The sequence below is a fragment of the Athene cunicularia genome, assembly GCF_003259725.1.
Source record: "Athene cunicularia isolate RWA chromosome 14 unlocalized genomic scaffold, athCun1 chr14_part1, whole genome shotgun sequence".
Taxonomy (NCBI): Eukaryota; Metazoa; Chordata; class Aves; order Strigiformes; family Strigidae; genus Athene; species Athene cunicularia.
Genome location: NW_020799118.1, coordinates 10,955,430 through 10,971,896, shown reverse-complemented (window position 1 = coordinate 10,971,896; position 16,467 = coordinate 10,955,430). Strand labels below are relative to the sequence as shown.

The following is a 16,467-nucleotide window of genomic DNA, read 5'->3' as shown; positions in this document are numbered from 1 at the left end:
AAAAAAAAAAAAAAAAAAAAAAAAAAAAAAAAGCAGGGGTAAGGGAAAGCTCTGGGAATATGGGATGCTGGTTTTTATAGAAAGAGTTTCTACAGAAAGGAGTAAGATATGTGAGGAAATAAGGTATCTTGAATTCTACTGGTGATTTTTAAAATCTTGACAATTAGAGAAAATCCTTTTGCTTAACTCAGTTGCGTTTTTTTGGACTGCAAAACACCTAAAAGCAGGATAAATCTAAATATTTGAGTTATTGAGAACACATACCTTTCCTTTGGATCTAGTGAAAAGAAAGGATAGAATAAATAGTGATTTATTATGATGGGGCATCTACACACGTCTGGAATAGCCAAGTACAGTAAAATGTAACTCATAATTTGATATTACTCTTTCTGTCTAGAATCCCTTCATAATCAACTACATTTAAAACTTACGACTTGGAAAAATTACCTCACTCTCTTAAATAGCTTACATGTGCTCCAGTAGAAGTCTGACGGTTATGGCTGTCTTACTAACTTGGTAAACCATCAAACTGCTCTGTGCACCCTGCTAAGCAACACTGGTCAAAATTTAACAATTTTTTTTTTTTTTTTTTTTGCTTACTCTACACACTAAGATACAGTCTCATGTCTTGTCTTTTCCTGGTTCAAACAAAATTTCTGTTTAAAAAACCTTTCATGATTTAAAAACCTTTCATTGTTTTGATCTCCTCAACAACCTGATTCTGTTTATTTTCTTAAGTCTCTCCTATAGAGCCAAAACACATTAAAAAAACTCAAATAATACTCCCCCTTCCCCAAAAAACAAACAAACAAAATAAAAAAAAAAAAAAAACAAAAAACACCCACAAAACAAACACAGGACTCTTTGGCTTCACTATGAGATGCTATTGAAAACTACATATCCCAAAAGACAAGTATTTGCATCATAAAATCCTTACATGTAAACTGACTTTTTACCTGGAAAGGTTATTACTTCCATTACCAATCTGTGCGAGTGGATAGACTAATTTTTCCCGTTCCTGAAACCTGCTGAAGTGCATCCATTTTCACACACAAAATTCCTCACATTTACTTAGTATTTAAAAAAAAAAAAAAAAAAAAAAAAAAAAAAAAAAGATCAGTGACAGTAAAAAGAGAAGAAAAATTCACACACTGACATGGAAGAACTTCACTGAAATTAATCTGTATAACTTCAGTAATACTTATTAATAAACCCGACTGTATATTAATTCCTCTACAAAAAAAGTTGTACAACCATCCCAACACAACTGAAGCTTTTAAATGCCTAAAGAAAAACTAATAATTTTATAAATAGCAACACAAATGTTTAAAGTTTATAATCCTTCAAAATTTTAAAGTAAAAAACACCATGTCAGAGTGTTTTTAACATGTAAACTCTACCGAATATAGGTTCAAATTAAAATCACCAACTTTTACACATCTCTCTATTATATTAGTAACATTAGTTACCATGTTCAACCAAGCCATACAAATCTCGACCTTCCTTTTTATGATATTAGTTTAGATGATCATTAATTTCCTCCTACCAAAAGGATTCATTGTAATTAGCCCAACAACTTTTGCATGTTCTAAAGTATAGGAGATGTGTACTATATAAGGAAAAAAATAGACATTTTTGTGCTACGTATGTAATAACACACTTCATTCCCCCCCCAAATTTAAAAGCACACTTAATAAATGACCAATAATGACAGACCATCCTTTACCAAGGACTTAAACAGTGAAGGTTTCAAAGAGCTTGAAACCTGTTGCCTTTAGCTGTTTCTTCAGAGAATGTACATCTGAAAGATCTGAACTCTTTCTGACAGAACTGTTGCACACACAGTGATATGAAAAAGCACAACTAGGTAACAAACGTTTTAACTCCAACATGATTACATTTCACAATGCAAATTTACGTGATTTGAGATCTCTGTTTAAAGTCATGCAATTCCATACAATTTTTCCTCAGTTAATATACAAGGTACAAACCGAAACTACATTTAGATGCAGTCATAAAGACGAATTACACTTAGAAATCTGAGATTCAGCAGTAGATGCATTTAGAACACAAAAATTAACTTTATACTCCCCTCCAGTAAATTACAGCATCACATATAACACTAGATTAATGTCTCTATCTGAAACAAAAAGAAATATTCCACCCTGGTTTATGTCATTTGGCTTAAGAACAGCATCTTAAAGTTTGTTAAATTCACAACATTTTAGATAATTATTTCAATATCATTGTTTCCAAATAGTCTTAGACAACTTAAGAAAGATTATAAAGGAATATTGTGTAAAACAGCAAATGTGAAGCTAAAATTGTTGAAATATATTCCATTTTTTCTCTAATATAAAGCAAACAAATAGCCAGATAATTGTGTGTGTGTGTAAGTTTGAAAGGTCTATATAATTAAACAAGGATTGCCTGCACACAGCAGGATGAGTTTTTTAAAACTCAAACACTATACAAAGTTAAAAGTTGACTTAAAATATCAGAAGAATTTTGTAATTAATTTTGATAAATTTCTGTGAAATAAGAACAAGTAAACCTCACAAAAGGAAGGAGAAGGAATCCAAAATGTGTGTTTTAAAAACTGAGATGTTTTTAGGTGACCTTAGATAAAGCTGTTTTTTTTTTTTTTTTTTTTTTTTTTTTTGCTTTATCACCCCTTTGCCACCACCAGCAGAATTTAGAGGAGCAGGTGAAGGCACATGAGTAGGGAAGAAGGAACTAAGAGTGGAAATTATTGCTAGAACAATATTTCCTTTCTTCCACTGCAACCCTGAGGGTCATTGTTCTGAACACTGTAAATGTGCAATTATTTAACTCAATGCTAAATGACAGAAACATTTCTGTTTAAAATAAGCTGTTAAAAAGGAATTTTTAAAAACAGGGCAGAAGCATTAAAATGTAATTTTGGAAAATATAATTATGCAAAGCACTAATATGCCTCATAATAAGTTCATTTAAAACTTCTTTCTATGTAGATGTAACACTTTGTCTATAAAAACTAGAAAAGTAGAACTTCTAACCAACATCAGTAACAGGACTTCAGAAGGCTTGAATAAACTGAAGTCTTCAAAAATCCCCAGTATATCAATCACTATGGAGAGTTCTTCATATGTAGAGTACATTCTACTTGTCAGCTTACTATATGAATACCTAATTCTTGTGGTTTATTTGGCTTGATGCAGCATCTGACCGAGCATATATGCACACAGTTTATTCAGCATGTAGTCACTTTTCCAGAATTTCAAGACAGCTGAAACTGTTGGATATTTGGAAAAGTGACTGAGAGCTACAAATATGTATGAAATCAACATTTGTCTTTCACACAGAATATAAGATTTGACTGAATTATGAGAAACCCATATCTGGCAACTCTCGTACTGGTTTTGGCAGCTCTTTCAGTCAAGGCGGTCATGTCCTTACAACAGCACTATATCTGGTCTTGTAATAAAACAAACAATAGCAAACATTTTCTTTCTTTCCTGAGTTACATAATATCCATTGCCTTTGTCACATGTTAATAGTCCCAACAGAACTCTTCTGGTAAACACATAGATACAGATGTTAATTAAATTCAACTCAAGTGTGAGTGACAACTAGATGCATTGCACATACCCAACACCAACACTCACTAATTGGTTATAAAAAACATGCAATATGCCATAATTTACCAAAGCACCAATGCCTAATCACTTCATGCTGCAATGAATTTCAAGTAAACGTGAGTAGTTATGTCATTAATTCTAATAAAGTGGCAGATAACGCTTACTTCACTGTAGTGAACATTTGCACAAAGACTGGCTTATCAGTATTTATGATGTCCAGCAGCTCTATAGAAAGATATTTAGAACACTAAGAATTCCTGTAAGAATTGTTCTTATATGTAAGAACATTTGTTCACATTTGAGTGTTGAAATCCAAAAATACTCAGCACTTTTTTAATATTTGCAATGTGAAAGCTTTCACTTCATTCATATTAAACCATAAGGACAGATATTAAATAAGATCAACGATCATTTGTTATCCTCGTAACTCTTTCTGAACACACTGCACAAGCACAAACTGACAGTTACTCTTTTGTCTGCGAAGTCAGCAGAGTGATCAAGAGAAGCTAAGCTTTTTGTTATTACCCAGCTGCACTACCACATGATGATTGAAAACTTGTGGGGATGTAACTTCAGCTGAGATCAGAATACACCCTAGGAGAGAGGTTCTTCCCAAACTGATGAGTTTACACTGACACTGATTTAACGGAGACACAGAATAAAATTAGAAGATTAAAAATACTGTCCCCTAATTCATACTGATAAATCACTTCCCTTTATTATTGTACTTGCCAATGGGTGAGAGCTTTTCTATTTTGTCATTTCTAAGTATAGAAAAACAACTCCTACTTACTGATCTTTGATTTAGTCCTTGATTTATTAACTATCACAATGAAACTAACAATTTAAATGGCAATGAAAATACAGTCCTACTTAGAGTAGAACCTGAACCAAAGAATATCCTTCCTCTTTTGAGCCCATCTGGACTCAGCCATTTAGGGGAAGCCACCACTGTTTCTGAGGTAGTTTTAAAAGCTATATCTGCCTGTAGCTTCCTCTGCTGACAACTTTTAGTTTCATTTGCATGTGTTTTAGTTGTGTCTGCCTCTTCCCAATGACTGCCAATTTATAGAAGAAATTTCCTATAGAAAGGAAATATTAAAACAGATGTATTCAGCATAATGTCAAATGTATAAAATAAATTGAAAAAAGTTTCATATCTCTATTCAGTCAAAGAGCATTTTGGGTGAAAGTGATAGCACATTTGTTGGTGAAAGCTATTCTGCCGGCATCAAGCTCCCATTCTGCTTTGTTACAGATTAAAAGTATCCATCTCTGTCCATGAGATTAGGATAGTCCAATTGCAGAGTCATTTTATATTTTCTTATGGGCTGTTACACTAAATTTTTTTTTTTTTTTTTAATAGCGAAGCTCAACAATTTCAAAATATCAAAAATTTAAGGTTTAGCTCTTACCTGGGTTTCTGTAAGAGAATAAAGAAGATATTTACTCTTCAAATTTTAACAGGCACAAAAGTTAACATTGCAGATTTTTATTGACATCAGTATGCCATAAATAAATCTGTTCAAGTTGTGGGTAGCAGAAGCCATAGCTATAACCAGTATACAAAAGCTGAAAATTATACTCATGAGAAACCTGAATGGGATTGACAAGGCATCATTTTAATTATGATACATTTACATAGTGAATGTAACATTGAATTACCAGCACTTAAAACTTTAGAGTTTGACATGACTGTCATTAACTCAGAATTCTCAACTGAAGATTCCGAAAAATATGCATAAATATTTGACTCATTTAATGCTAATAATAAGTCATATATAATGAAAATAATTAAATCTGAGGAAGATTGTTATCAACACTAGCATGGAAGAACTTGAAATAAAGATGCTAGGTACTACATAAATGACTTCAAGTTAAGTTTTCAAAATGCACAGGTATTAAATCCACCTTGTTCTGTTATTCATTGCTACTTCAAACTCATGGATAAATGGGAGATTTATCCTCAGAGTCACCTGAATTTTTTCTGCTGATGACTTCATTGAACAACAGCATCACCAGCCTATTTTGTTAATTGAATTAAGGTGAAATCAATTAACCTATTTCCCCAATTCCATGAATAAAAATGTATATAGTAATATTTTTAGCCTTGTGTATAGAAAACAAGCAGTAACAGGATTAAGCTCTATGAATTGGAAGCACATTCTCTCAGTCTAAAAAATTTCGGTAAATTACTATGCAAAGTATGTATTCTTTTCAAGAAAAAAACCCCACAAACCTCTCGATAGTTCTTAAAAGCTAAGAATCTAGCACACTGGTTCCAAGAGAGAAGATAGCACAGAACTTTAAAAAGAATGTTTAAGAAAACTAGAAATAACTTTATTTTCTTTTTAAAATGTTATTTTTTAAATTATGGTTGCACATGCCAAGGCAGGAATTTAACAATAATCCACATATTTTTCTCCATTTAAGACATGTACAATGTTGCTCATGATAAAGAAGTAACTAGATATATTTGTTAAAAAAATATTCTAAATGAAAATGGAGAATTAGTTGATAGCACTTACCTTAAAATCTGGTCTTTGAAGAACTTCAGTTACTCCCTCTTCAAAAACAAATCTAACTTATTTATGGCAATAAAGATAGCAAAAGGTAAACATGGGAGTTACTATTCCTGATCTCTTGACTCAGTCTTATCTAGCATATTTGTAAAACAATGACTGAGATAATCTACCATTAAACAACCTTTCTGATTATCTGTTGTGAACAAGGTCTTTCAACAGAAAAAAAAAGCCCTGCTTTGGATAATTCGAGTGTCCTAGAAAAGCTATTCTGTATCCAGTTAGTGGATAACTAAGGAATCTGTTCTACATTTCACATATAGAATCAGGGGTTCTAAACTATGTCAGTCTTTTACTAGCAGTAGGCATTATTTGTATTACAATAGCATGTAGGAGCAATAATCAGAGACCAGAAGCACATTGTGGTAGAGGCTCTATCAACCTAGGACAAAAAGATAACGCAAATCGAGGACAACAGTGAGACACACAGATAGGCATACATGAGAACAATGAGACAGTCTTCATCATGGGGCAACCATACTTCCAGTGCATTGTCAGCTAGGCTACTGTAAAAGGGGTTTTTATACATTGTAGGGGAAAGGAGGGAAAAAAAAAAAAAAAAAAAAAAAAAAAAAAAAAAAAAAAAGTGCTTGAAAAATTTAAAGGATTTATTTGTTCATGGACCAAGAGTTTCTCCTAAACAGCAGGGAAGAATAGTACCATGGTACTATTTTGCAAATGTTACGTTAGCATGATATGTTAGAATCTGATTTTATTCAATCTCTTGATACTGAAGGAAAGAAAACTGTCCTCAACAATCTGCAAGAAAAGTTAGTTGTACCGCTTTACATGCACAGATTCAAGAGGACTTAAAATTACACTAATCAGTACTCACATTTAGCAATATGACAGAGATTCCCCCTTACCTCCTCTCACCCACTTCAATACTACAGCAGTGTGTCACTTGCCATGTGTTCCATGCTATGATACATGTGTTATCTTTGTACTGCGAGTATGGCATAGCACCATGTATTTCTTTCCAATCACGACATACCATTTAGTTATTTCAGAAGTGCTTAGTCATGAATGTCCTTTGAACATCTTGACAGGCAAGAAATAAGAAACAAGAGCTATTCCCCAATGTGCAAGGAAGACAGCAATGACTGTGTTGTACTGAGACTGTATTTAACACAAATGTTAGGTGAGCAAACGGTACCACTATAAGAAAATGCATTTTTCTAAATGCCTGAACATTTGAAATATTTGCATTATAGTTACATTATTTTCTTAGTACCTCCCCTTAAAAGGTAGCCTTGCTACCTAATAGATTTCCTATGAATTCAAATGTCAAAAACACATATCAAAGCCACATACACAAAGTTAGAAAAATATGAACTAAGGATGAAATTAGTGTCTACCAGATCCTCTGATTCTTTGTGTAATAATGAATTACAAACATCAATTTCAGCCTGGAATCAATGTGGGACCATTTTGGCAATATGTACCAGAGCTATGTATCATTACTCTCTACTTTCTGGTCCAAGAGGGCTATACCCAACAAATTATTTTTTAGATAACTTGTTAGACCTAGGAGTTTATTAGAAAAATATATGGCTTATGGCTTGAAAGACCATAAAGTGGTTTAAAGAGACCTAAGGGACAATGATTTATCTACCAGATTCAACTTTCTCTTCAGGCTGCCGCAATAGAGCATGGAAATGTGAAAAACAGGATTAAAGATTCAAGTTATCTACTTAAAAACTGCAAATGCTTTATCGTTTATCAAAAATGACACTTCAAAAGTTATCTGGATGGTGTGACATAAGATCGTACAATCCAATTCCACATTTTACATAAAGTGGTGTTAAAGACTTCCTTTCATCAGAGTTGTTGGAGCTCATACCACCATTTTTCCTTACTGAATCTGCTTGTTAGATACAAATGTTAAAATGTAGCACCTGTGGAATTTGCAACTTCAGTTACAAAGTTTCTGGGGTTTAGAAAAAAATAAAGTTTCCATTATCGGTCTTGAGAATTGTGATATAAGGGATTGACAGGAATATTCATATTACCTAACTTTAGCACTTACCTTACAAGTTTAGTTTAGGAAGACTCCATCTAACAGAGGGAGAAACTCACCAAGAGGGTGTTTCAGAGAGGAAATCCAAAGTTAAATCTTCTAAACCACCCTTTTAAAGGCACTAACCTTTCTATTTTCTACCCAGGAACAGTGTTTGTGAGAAGTGACTGGAAAATCTGCAAGAATTTAAACTGATCTTAGTGATAGCTGCCAGGGTCATGCCCCCTGGCCAAGCATTCCCATCACCTCTTTTGCATTGTCCCTGAGGCTTGTGCGACCCCAGTTTGAGCTAGTCCAGGGAGCTAAACAGCTGGAAATTAAGTTTAAAAACACTTATCTTAAAAAGCCTAGATCTACATGGTTCATATTAGTGAGGGTACAGTTTGTATTACACCTCAAGGGCATTTAACAGATAAAACATATGATTAGCAACAGACTAATATATATTTTAGTAATAGAGATATTTTTTTATAGCAAGGGCAAAACAAAAAACAACTCTTAGTAAACTAAAAATACTAATGGTTAAGAGACAGTGTACAAATAACATTATGTCTAGAAGCCAAGAATTTGTATAATGAATAGATCTTACAAAACCAGTCATATATGTTTAAAAGTAATTTAGTATGCACATTAAAATGAAATGTTCTTCCCTCCTCAGCCACATAACCCCTTGAACTCAAACCTGCAAAAGCCACATGAACTAATTCCTATAGAACCTACTGGAAGTTCCAGGACTGTGATGTTTCAGAGACTATGTCCATAAAGAAATAGGAAATTTTACTTACATTAAGGAAAAAAAAAAATCATCACATCTATTTAACACCTATTTATAACCAATAAACTGAGAAAACAATACACATTCCATAAGAAAGCATGCCAACTACTACACATCTCCAATTTAATAAATTCTAGGCTACATGTGAGTGAAACCACTTATCAGAAGAGTCCTAGGGAATGAAAATTATAAAATTGTCTGAAATGGCCTGTAACAAGACCAACATCAGCACAGGCAGAAATAACTCCAGAAATCCCAATTTCTTGAGAGAGAGATCTTTCATGGAGTTATATTTTTATTCTGCATGAGCTATACAGGTGGTGAAGGGTCATCTTTGAGGAACATGAAGCTAAGAGTCTTTATTCACTAGAAAATACTCACTCGATAGTCAGAAATAGAAGTCAAGTCTCACCAATCACCTGCTTTCCAGCTGTAATAACTGTAAGCAGTCTAATCCAGTGCCATGCTATAGCTGCTAACAGTTCTTCCTTTAGTCCACACAAAAGTCTTCTTGTGCTAAATTTAAAAAATTTGAAGTAAATGAAAGATGGAGCCAAGCACTGACAAGAAAACAAAAAACTGAAAACCTGATCAGTGAGCAGTATTGTCTTAGTTCTGCCTAACATAGACAATGAAATATGTATCAGTTTAAACTAAATCATAATGCACATGCATAAAGAATTCAGATTAAAATGCACAAACTACCTTAGTTCTGGCATTTTCCAATCTCTGCACAAATCTAATAAAAATTATTCTAGTTTATATAACTTCAAGAAAACAAAATTTTGAAAAGATCATCAAATCATCAATTTGTTTCTTAAAAGCTATTTAAATACATATTATGTACGTACATATGCAGAGGGAAGAAGAAAGGTCTATTTCTGCAATTAATTCAGCATGAACAAGACTTTGGTTCATGAGGAATAATCTGTCCACAGATTCATCACAGTAAAAAGGTCCAAGTGAACCAAATAACTAGTCCATTCAGAATGTGAAGTTCGGGTGAAGCTGTATAAAAAGTTGCTATAATGCATGAAAATCTTTTATTTGAATCAAGACTGTATTCAAGATTTGTATGTATGTGCTGGTAAGAACATTAAAACAACAAAAATAATCCCTCTGAGACATACAAAAGCCCAAGCCGTCACTTAACAGCTTCCTCACTTAAAGATTGTTTATTAAAATTTCTATTTGTTTAATCAGACAATCTTTAAAATATTAGCCAATATTTGTCTTTGTTATTCAAAATATATGACTATGCACAGAGATGACAGAACCTTCCAGAACAACCTATAAGCCATGGACTCCTATTCCCTTCCGTCCTTCTTAAGTGATGTGAAAGTCACACAGCTTCACTGCCACAACCTCTCTCTCCCATCATTCCTGGTCTAAGCATCTTCTGGTAAATCATAAACCCAGCGTTGATAAATACTTATTACACATGGTCTTCCTTCACCTCTATTACACTGCACTCTCAAAAAAACTATCTGAAACACTGAAAATATTAATAGATATGTATACTCTTTGAACTTGCTTTGAGAAGTCTCTTGAGAATGTCATTTTTCAGCAAAACATAAGCATATAAACCAAATTTAGATTTACCACACTAGAGAGAGTTAGAAGTTGCATGATATGGCCACAGAAAAAGCCAACTCTCTCCACTCCATTTCTATTTAGACTAGGCTTGTAACTACTCCTCCAAATCAATTTTTTAATTATTATAATTATATACACAAATAATTCACCCATTTAAAAACTAGCATATAGTTAAAACGTTCATCTAAAGAAAGGGAACATAAGAGGTAAATCTAATAAAAAATAATGAGTTTCCAATAAACAGTAACAGAATTTTTTGTATTAGAAATGCATCATTCCACATTTAATTCAGGATGCTTTTCACTCTCCAGTAAGTATTGCCCTCACATTTAACCATCTCTCTGTCCTTTCAACAACTAAATACTCTATACAAGTTGCTTATCATCTCTACATCTAATGTAGTTTGAAAATTGTTTGAAAACGCTTCCTACACTTACCAAATTTTTAAGTTATACCAGATCAAATATTCAAATTTAAAATGTTAGGCCCCAGAAACATTTTCTTTTATCTTCCATATCACAGCTTCTGACAAAGCATAATAGATATCAATATCAGCTTAAATGCACATTCAGGTATATGCAGAATTCTGAATTACAGATTTGATCAAGTAGCATAAAGATTACACTTCCATTGTTGTAAAACTAAGAAAAATCAGACAAGCTTCCTTTTCTTAATATTTAAGGATATCCATCTCCTGCTGGAGAAGCTTAAAGCTTTGCACTGCTTTTATCTATTTTAAAATCATTCGGAACAACAACCATCAATCCGAAGAAGTATATTTTCTAAGTATTTTTTTACTCTTCAACAAAAGTAAGACATTGGGAAGGTACTTAAATCCATTAGATGCATATAGAGCAGCCTCTAGCAACTTCCAACCTATTTAAGTAAGCAGAATTTTTCTATTTCCATACAAATATTCTAGTATTTTAGTAAACATTTTGTACCTCAGTAGGCATCAGTTGATCTAATAAAGCTAATAAAATCCAATCCTGTAACAAGCTCTGTGTACTCAACAGGACTATGCCCAGGCATGCTGGACCACTGAGCTAGAGGTCACTGCAGGATAATGTTCTTCTAAGTACAGCGGTTAGGTACTGTGTCGAAATGATTCACTTCTACCATCCCCTTGCAAATTCTAATTTGATAATTACGGTGATTATTAATTAGCACCTCATCACTATTTGATGACACACAATGACTTGAGGCTAACTAGCACCAAATACTCAAAGTTGACAAAAATGCCATGAAAGGAGGTGTGTGGCAGGGGGTAGCAGGCCTGAGGAACTGAGTAAACAAAGAAATGTGCAACAGTTTTCAGACTCGTACAGGTTAGTTTTTCTGCCAAGCTTCCCATTCAAGCACAGATGGGCCAATGATTTAAGCCGGGTGAGACTCCCACATAGTCTGAACCGGCTCCCGTGCAGACCTGCAGCCATTGCAGAGGTGGCAGTACCAGTCCTGGCTGTGTTCAGGGGACAGGCCACAAACTCTGTCGTCTCTATGTTTCTTCCACCCAGAAAACTCCCGCAATGGGGAAGTCTGCACTAACAATGCTAAGGTTATTATTCAGTACAATAATCCACTGTATGTTTTGCAATAATTAAATTTGCTTTGAAAAGGAAAAAGAAATAACATAAATCGTTATATCTAATTATGTAACAAAACAACCAGAAGATGAAAAATCTGAAGAGCTAAGTACAAAATGAATTTACAAGCAGTTTTATCTACAGTTCACCTCTAGTTCTGCTTTTACATGGATGATCATTCAAGTCTAGAGAATATTCAACCAACCTGTTGCAGACAAACACCTTTTCTTCCTTTCAGCTCACAGTATAAGATACTTCATCTCAACAAGTTTATCTAATCAGTTTCCTATGAACTAAGAACCTGCATTTCAGTATGCTTGAAATATTTCTTATTTCTTTAATGCTGGAATAGTTATTATCGCAACATTAGCTAGTTATAGGGTAGTATTATGATTCATTCAAAATAGACATGGCCCATATATTTAGAATGTTCATTTTTGTATCACATAAAAAGATTGGAGTCATGTAATTCTCTCATGCATATGACCACATCATTCCATTAAAAACTTTCTATGGCTGTAGCAGAATTTCCATTTTCATGAAGGAGTTTTATAAAAACTGTCATCTTCTCTCTAAAGTAAATTTTTGCATAAAAATGATGAATGTATTAGAATCCATTAGAATTCAAAGTGTAAAAAGAACCGTAAGTTATAAATGAATACAAATTTTGTGAAAACCTAATAGAAGCACTGCATTAAGACTTACACATTGGTTTACCTGTCAAAGAATTTTTAGAGCACTAACTGTAATTTCCGTTTTCTGCGTTATATAAAAATAAACACATATTTTGTTTACACATTATATAATTGTTTCATGTTTCATCTTTCATTGTTTAATGTCTTTTAAACTCCATATCTTTATCTACACCAATATTTCTCAGAAATAATCTATCTTATTCTCTTTGCTGCCCCACCCCGTCTAAAACAGTGATGGGTAAAACTAACTTGGTGTTAGGACTTCCCTTCAGGATAGTTTGTAAACACTACATAACTCTCTGAGATATATATTACATAAAACTGATACGACTGCAAATGCTTAGTAATCTGAAATAGTATTAAAAAAAATTTCAATAGCATATGTGCCATATAAAAGTTTCAATTCACTTTTTAATCCAATAAAATGCCTAGTTTACTAGTAAACCACAGAAAACTGTTTTACATGGCATCTAGATTGAATCCTGAATCATTGGCATGGAAAACTGCCTTATATGAAAAATTTTTACATTTTTGAGTAAACATCAAGGATCATCAGCATTTGTCTTCCAAAACGAAGCATCATGTTGGCATCTATCAACAACACAACTACCAAAAGGAAAGGGGGGGGAAAAAAAAAAAAAAAAAAAAAAAGTGATGTGAATTTTAATTTGCAGAGAGAATTATTTCAGGTATGTCTTGCTCCAAAATAACAATACCCTGTTGGGGCTTGCAGGCCTCAGCATAAGTAGTTTGGGAATAGCAATGACAGCATAAACAAAGCACTGAAAAAGGTTTATGAGGGTGGAGTCCATTATTAAACATTGGATTAAAGCTCTTCTGTATCCTGCGGCTCCAAACTTTCTGAGGATGCAGCAGTAAACCTCAGCAGACTTGGTTTGTAACCCCTCTTCCTCAACACACCAGCCCATCCAGTTATTAAAACTGAATGCACCGTTGTTCCCTATGAAATACTTGAAAACAAAGAACTAAAACACAAAGACCATTCCCCTTCATAGGGTATTAACTTCCGCTTTTAATAACTAACTCCTCGTCCCACACGATACAGTTCTGCATTGTCCAACACATACCACTTCAGTCAGACAATGCACACAGCAATAAAACTCAACCCAGCAAAGAAAGTGAAAGCTGCGTTTGTTCAGCATGTCATTTGGCGCAGCCAACTGTAATGCTTCTGCCTGCCATTTATTGTTTACTCTGTCAAAGGATTATTAAGAAATAGGCTACATTTGGCAATTTTTTGAGAAGGGAATTTACATGCAAAGTGACTGACACTTGATATTTAAAGTCTATTGGTCGACTCTGACCCTTCGTTTACAAGTGACTCATTTGACTGCAAGGATCTCTGATGTGGAAATGCTCAGATACGAATCAATTGCAGTTTTTGTCTCGGGTAAATGTTACTTGGCAATCCAAAAGAAATGAACAATGCTCGAACCGAGGTTCACACAGAATAGTACTCATATGTTTAAAGAATTTCTTTTACATGCCTGATTTAGTTCTAGTCGGCGGATTTATGACTCCCCTTCTCCTCATAACTTATCTCAGTGCACAGTGTTTTTAAACACACACACACACACACACACACACACACACAGAGAGAGAACCAGCAGTTAACTCTTTTGCTGCCTAAAAGAAATGTACGGACGTATTTAAGTAAATTAAAAAAGGAGGTTTGGTCTCGATAGGGCTTTTGATTCTCTGTGGGAGGTTGGGATAGGGGAAGGATAGGACGAGAAAGGAAAAGAAACATGTAGTTACAGTTTGCAAATCCCTGTTCCATAAAGAAACGATTGTGTGTAAGAAACGACCATTCCTACATGAAATCTGCTCAGCTCTAATTCTGCAGTTTACCTCTGATAAGGATAAAGTAAAAGGGTTTTTCTGTACCCGAGTGAGATTCCCTCCCTCTTAGAAGGCAGATGCAGCATTTCTATAAACAAAAATGTCTCTAGCCCTACCTTGTGCCAGTGCTTGCAACATGTGGAGCTGAAGCAACAGAAACGCCCACCATCCCCGACAGAAGATGAAACAGAAGTTTAACTTTATCATCATTCCACCTCGCCTGCTATTCCTTCGGGCAATAATTTCGCGATCCACCTTTCTTTCAACAGTTACTGCCTCACTGATTCCCATCCGATCCGGCTGCCTGCCACTCCTGACAGCGCTTTGGTCACTGCTCCTTCCGCACCCCGAGGCCGGGCTCTCTGTGGTGGGTTGGGACCATCGCCCGCTGCCTTTGCCCCGGAGTTTGGGGGGAACCGAAGCCCCCACTTCCCAGGCACGGCGGACTCTTAGATTTGTGCTCACTTTGCCTGCAACCCGAAAGCAGCACTCCCTGTGCCTCCCGGTATGATAATCGCCACCTAAGTCAATGTTTCTTGTGGAGGTATTGATTGCACCAAAACAACCAGTCAGAAATGTGAAACACATGTTTCTCTGCACTGTCACATCCAATGCCTTCAACAGAGAGGGAGTAAGTTTATTGGCGTCAGTATTTCAGTAAATCCGGATCCTTCAGCACATCGCTAACAGAAACAGAGAGAGACTGATCCATTTTAGCCACCAGCACACAATCCAGAGTACCTTTCATACCGCAACAATGATGGAAACTGTTACCCCCGTGATTTTTGTAAAGCGAGGTGAGTTTTCCAGCATGTGTCCCATTCTCCTTTACCTTGCCATAGAAGTGTTAAATTCTCGTGGAGGAGGAAAAAAAAAAAAAAAAAAAGCGCCAAGGAAAAGAAAAAAATCCTAATTGAAAGTATCTCGCTATTCCTTGCGCTAAGGATTTATTTCAGACAATTTCAAGATTAGCCATGCAGACAGGGTAGTCTCCAGATATCCCTGCAAAGCTCTGCATAGTTTATATTAATCCGATTTTCCTTTGGATACAAATCTCTACCGTCAATAGAAGGATTTGAAGGGTCCTCGAGCAGGTAAATTGAGCAGCTCTGGCTGTGATTCCAGCTCGCTGTGCAGTCAGTCAGCCACAGGCCAGCGGCGATGTCACTTGAACTCTCACGTTCAGCCGGAGGTAGGGAAAACCTCAGTTGATCATATCTCCCTCCTCCTCGAAGATTGGTGCTGATTTCTTTTTTGCAGGGAGACCACGACAAAAAATCACCTCTAACATGTAAAGCGCTCTTCTTCTGACCGGCTGTGGACGCAGCAACGAAACAAATCCTGAGCTGGATAGTGTCCGGGGCGGGGGGAGGGAAAATCTCCTGAAACAAACAGCAACAAGGTGAAATCCTTCCAGCTTTGCTTAGATGGACTCCTTCTTTCCTTGTTTATGCAGTCCAGGGATTCTGGTTCTTCCTCTGAGCGTCTCTCCCTTACAGAAGCTGTAAACACAAGAGGGAAAGCGCTATCACAACAGCAGCAGCGGCGGCAATAAAACCGTACCAAAAAAAAAACAAAAAAACAAACCAAAAAACAACCAAACAAAACCCACCAAACACAACCCAACCAAAACCCAGCGCTGAAGGTTTTACATTTAAACAATGCATCGGGTATTGTTTCAGTCCCGCCTTCCGTAAAGGGAAAAGTTTCGTGGGAGATTCCCTCCCCCC

At 35.2% G+C, this 16,467-nt stretch overlaps 1 protein-coding gene across 2 annotated transcripts in view; it reads right to left on the bottom strand.

Moving 5' to 3' along the window:
- The window catches only part of SDK1 (sidekick cell adhesion molecule 1), a 415,080-nt gene extending 398,673 nt beyond the window's left edge, over positions 1 to 16,407 (bottom strand). The window contains exons 1-2 of one of the 2 annotated variants that reach the window (XM_026858830.1): positions 16,390 to 16,407; positions 14,854 to 16,239 (exon numbers count right to left, since the gene is read on the bottom strand). In XM_026858830.1, the coding sequence (XP_026714631.1) occupies positions 14,854 to 15,325 (472 nt within the window). In that variant the 5' untranslated portion in view covers positions 15,326 to 16,239; positions 16,390 to 16,407. Of the gene's footprint in view, positions 1 to 14,853; positions 16,247 to 16,389 lie in introns of those variants that run through there. The other variant, XM_026858832.1, reaches the window with a different exon arrangement.
- Positions 16,408 to 16,467: the final 60 nt, after the last annotated feature.